This window comes from Geotrypetes seraphini, chromosome 5 (genome assembly GCF_902459505.1).
Source record: "Geotrypetes seraphini chromosome 5, aGeoSer1.1, whole genome shotgun sequence".
Classification (NCBI taxonomy): Eukaryota; Metazoa; Chordata; class Amphibia; order Gymnophiona; family Dermophiidae; genus Geotrypetes; species Geotrypetes seraphini.
This window is the reverse complement of record NC_047088.1, coordinates 89463748-89468497: the sequence shown is the minus strand read 5'-3', so window position 1 is coordinate 89468497 and position 4750 is coordinate 89463748. Positions and strand designations below refer to the sequence as shown.

General features: G+C 37.4%; 1 protein-coding gene across 1 annotated transcript; it reads left to right on the top strand.

Annotated features, from left to right (window-relative positions):
• The first annotated feature begins 1737 nt into the window (after nt 1–1737).
• Nucleotides 1738–2736, top strand: LOC117360347 (olfactory receptor 1019-like). The gene has a single exon (XM_033944044.1). It carries the CDS (start codon nt 1738–1740, stop codon nt 2734–2736), a length of 999 nt encoding a protein of 332 aa, XP_033799935.1.
• Nucleotides 2737–4750: the final 2014 nt, after the last annotated feature.

The following is a 4750-nucleotide window of genomic DNA, read 5'->3' as shown; positions in this document are numbered from 1 at the left end:
GAGGGTCTGGTGGTGTTAGGGTTTGAGGAATTCCAAGAAAGAGGGATAAAGGGAGGGAGGATACCGTGTAGGATTTTGAAAGCTAGACAGGCGCATTTAAAGTGGACCCTGGCGATTATCGGAAGCCAGTGAAGCTTGGACAGGAGTGGGGAGACATGGTCAAATTTACTTTTAGCGAAGATGAGCTTGGCAGCGGCATTCTGAATCCGCTGAAGTCTATGAAGGTTTTTCTTAGTTAGGCTTAAGTAGATAGAGTTGCAATAGGCCAATCTGGAAAGGATGATGGATTGGACAAGGAGGGTAAAATGTTTTTGATGGAAGCAGGATCTAACTTTCCTCAGCATGTGAATCTAAGTGGTTAATGAGCCAATTAAGGGTCTTAACAAATGATAATTGGTACTTAGGTGTCCAAAGGATGTAGATGCCACTTTGTAGGTGCAACCACAATTTCATGAACGCCCATGTTTAAAACTCGTGCCTAACTCAATAGGCTTCAGCGTGGAATGGGAGTGGTTTGGACAATGACTCAATTTGGGCATCCTTTGAATCATTTACATAACACTGAGTGACCTAGGTTTACTTTTGAGCTTAGTTTGGGCTTCAAATAGATCTGAATTCTAAGGACGGAACTTAGGCACTCTTTGGGATTTATTTTTGCTTTATTAAGCTAATAATACATTTAGATTCAAACAGTTTTTATTGATGAAAATATTATCAAATACAATAAATACAGTATCAAAAGACATCAATAATGCATCAATTATTAATATACATAATAAAAGACAAATTCCAATATCATCAAACCCCCACTTATCTATATGAATTTGAACCTTTATTTTTGCTTTATTAAGCTCATAATACATTTAATAAGGCACCATATAAACGGAGCACATCAAAAGAGATATATTACATGCAAAACCTTCTATTTTTGTGGACAAACAGCAATGCTAATTGCTAATTAGAGGAAAAGATCCATTAACTGAAGAACAGCACATGAAAAACATAGCTTTAGTTTTCTTGCTAAAAAGCTACACTTTTTTCTGACTATCTTAACCCTTAGTTAGCTCATTAACCATTTAGATTGGGCACCTATAGCACGCCTAACTTTAGGCATGACTTAGACATCCTTTATAGAATCAGGGCCTTTGTGCTCCTTCCAGGTAAATAGCTTTCAGATAAATAGTGTTTGCACCTCTGAAAAAAGGGTCTTTTACTAGCCACATTAACCTCTCCCTTTAGAAGTTGAATTAAGGTTTTTTTAATCACCAGCTGTGGCGATATTAGCTCCAATGTGCATAGAATTCCTATGAACTTCAGAAATAATACTGCCGCAGATGGCAATGAAAAAGCCTAATGCAGCTTTATAAAGAAAGGTATGTGTGGGGGGGGGGGGGGGGAGAAGGGTTAAGTTCTAATGTATGCTAAAATGGGAAAATTGTGTGTGGTAATAGGGTGCTATTTAATTTTCTAAATTTTCTTTTGGGCTGTTGGCATGTCTTGGGGGAGAATAGGCACTAACTAGTTTAAATGGGCTTAACGTGGGAGCCCTTAGTGCCTCCTTAATAACAAGAAAAAAAAGAAGGAATTATAAGGCCAAGTAGAAATGTCCTTAGGGTGCTGAAATGAACTGCACTAACATGTGCTAAGGCTCTGTACAGATTAAATACATTTATTATAATTCTCTTTTCCTTTTTGTTTTGCTTCTTCTCATTCCAATAGCTAATCAAAATCAAAGAAATGGAAAAGAGAAATCATTCTGAAGTGACAGAATTCGTCATTCTGGGGTTCTTTGAGTTTCCTGACATGCAGCTCCTCCTTTTCCTTGTGTTTTTGATTATTTATCTGATGTCCGTGACAGGGAACCTTCTCATTATAATCACTGTTTGCTCCAATTCCCATCTGCACAGTCCTATGTTCTTCTTCCTCACCAACTTGTCCTTCCTTGAAATCTGTTATGTGTCTGTCACGGTGCCTAAATTGTTAACAATGCTTATAGCACAGGATAACACCATCTCTTTCATGCAGTGTATGATACAGATGTACCTGTTCATGGTCTGCACAGATAATGAAATCTACCTTCTTACTGCTATGGCCTATGATCGCTATGTTGCCATCTGCAAACCCTTACATTATACCATCATTATGAACAAGAACATTTGCTTTCTTCTAGCCATTGCTTCATGGACAATTTCATTTCTAAATTCAGTTCCTCATGTTACTTTAATATCTCAATCATCTTTCTTTAGCTCCAATGAAATTAACCATTTCTTCTGTGACATCGCAGCATTGATGACCTTGTCGTGTTCAGGGGCCTCTGTCATTGAAACTATAAATTATTTTGAAGCCCCACTTTTAGCTTTTGCCCCTTTCATATTAACAATTATATCATATGTGTTCATTATTTCTGCTATCCTTAAAATTCAATCTGCTAAGGGGAGACAAAAGGCCTTTTCTACCTGTTCTTCTCACCTCACAGTTGTTCTGTTATTTTATGGAACTACTTTTGGTGTGTACTTGAGACCTCAGTCTCCTTATTCAATGGACCTTAACAAACTGCTTACTGTAGTGTATATAACTGCAATTCCACTGTTCAACCCCTTGATTTATAGTCTGAGAAATAAGGAACTGAAAGGAACTTTATGGAAAGCAACCAGAAGAGCCGAGAACTATTTTTCATCCAGAATTAATAAAATTTTGCACACTGTATTTGATAGCAATATTTCAACAATAAATTAACAGTGTCAGAAGTAATTTTTAATATGAATATACATGAGAGAGATTTACATATAATGGAGGAGATAGGCATACAAATATGTTCCTTGCATATTCATTAGGGATATCTTGAAAACCCGATTGGCAGGGGGTCCCCCAGGACAAGCTTAAAAACCATTGATCTAGGGAGTACTTGGCTTGATGAAGTCGGAAAACACTGGTTTAGGACCATTTTTCAAGGAGAATTGCAAAATATTTCTATGTTTTAGTTTCCCTGGATATCTTTGTTGCAATAAAGGCTGAATTTAACAAAAAGTTTTATACTCTGGAAGACAAATAGCATCAAGAAAAAATAGATGTAGTTATAATATAAACAGGTAATCATATTATTAAGCAGAAGAAAAATTGATAGCATAGCAAATTATGTTTTGATCTTGTAGCATGCTGAACCATTGATGCTTCAGTAATGCCCTCCTTGGGGGTGGTTTTATAAAGGTATTTTGTGCACAGGTAAAATGAGTAGTACTTAAAGAAAATGATATTTATCAAATTGTTTGGCCATTCACCTGTATGTAAATAAAAGTGCCTATATTATCAAAGTGTATGTTTGTATTTTATATGAATTTATCTGACAGAGGATTGTAGTAAATGGAATTCACACAAAAGAAAGATGAGTAGAAAATGCTTCAGGAATCAGTCCTGGGGCCACTTATGTTTTATATATTTGTGAATGATATTGCTGGAGTGATAGAAGAAAAAGTATGCCTTTTGTAAATGACATGAAGATTGACATCAGAGTAGCCATTCTAGAGGAAGTGAAACGCAAGAAACATGATCTATAAAAATCAGAAATGAGCTAATCCTTAGGAGTTAAACTTTAACATGAAGAAAGTAGGGTGATGCACTTGGGGGTGTAAAAATCCTAAATTGCTGAGGAGTTGATGGGATGATGTGCATAGACAAGGAAATAGACCCACATCTAGCAAGTAAGGTAACAGAGTTGAAAAAAAAAAAGAGTACTTAATTCACTGAGAAATAACAGCAAATAAGTCTTCAGTGTGAATTCTTTACTTTGCTACGCCTTCAATGTGTGGCTTTAACTCTTACTTTATCCCATGGATTTTTTGTAAGGTACCTAAAATTGCACAGGCATCCAATTTCCACACATTATTAAATTGAGTTATGAGCTAATAACTAGTTCATGAACAAATAATAAGTCCCCTATAAAATATAGAAGGGGGACTTTTCTTGAAACAGCCTTCGGGCGAAACATGTCGAAATGACAGGCCCCTTCCTAATATGAGCAACAAAATAAAAAGATAAGTTTTTAGCTTTTTACATATAGCTATTTAATATAACACTGAGCACTTTGAAGAGATTGATAAAATTAAATAAACGGATCTAATGAGGAGGCCAGTGCCAAACAAGTATTTTAGCCATTGAAAACTCTTGGCTAATACTGGCACTTCTAAAGACCTATAAAAATATTTTAAAAAACTGAAAATAATGATTATATGATACTGGTTTGTGGTTAAAGGTATGGATTGATTTCAGTATCTCAAAGTCAGCTGCAAGTTTATACTGTTCACATATTTTACAGCATCAGAACTAGAGAATGACACGGTGGTGGTTATCCGCGACTAGCCGCGTTTAGCCGCGGGTAACCTGCCAAAACGGTGAACAAAAAAAATGGTCACCGCAAGTTCGGGGACAAGGCCATTCACTGCCCCTTGGAGCGGTGAATGGTAGCACGGGGCGGTGAACAATCTTGAACGCGCGGTGACCGAGCGTTCGAACCGGCAGCCCACTCTCTCCCGCCGGCCGTCCATGTATCTCCCTCCCTCCTTTTCCCTTACCTTTTCTTCTTAAAATGGCGATTTCTATAAGGCTATGAGATGTATTACAGCCGGAGCCTTGAAGTCGCGTTGCGTTGCCTGCTGGTAAAAGTCTCCTATGACGCAACTTCCTGTTTCCGGTTGCATCGGAGGAGACTTCTAGCAGGCAACCCGACGCGACTTCAAGGCTCCGGCTGTAATAT

Bases quoted from the DNA above. Each gene is read 5' to 3' on its own strand.
- LOC117360347 (XM_033944044.1), top strand. From the start codon at position 1,738: ATGGAAAAGAGAAATCATTCTGAAGTGACAGAATTCGTCATTCTGGGG.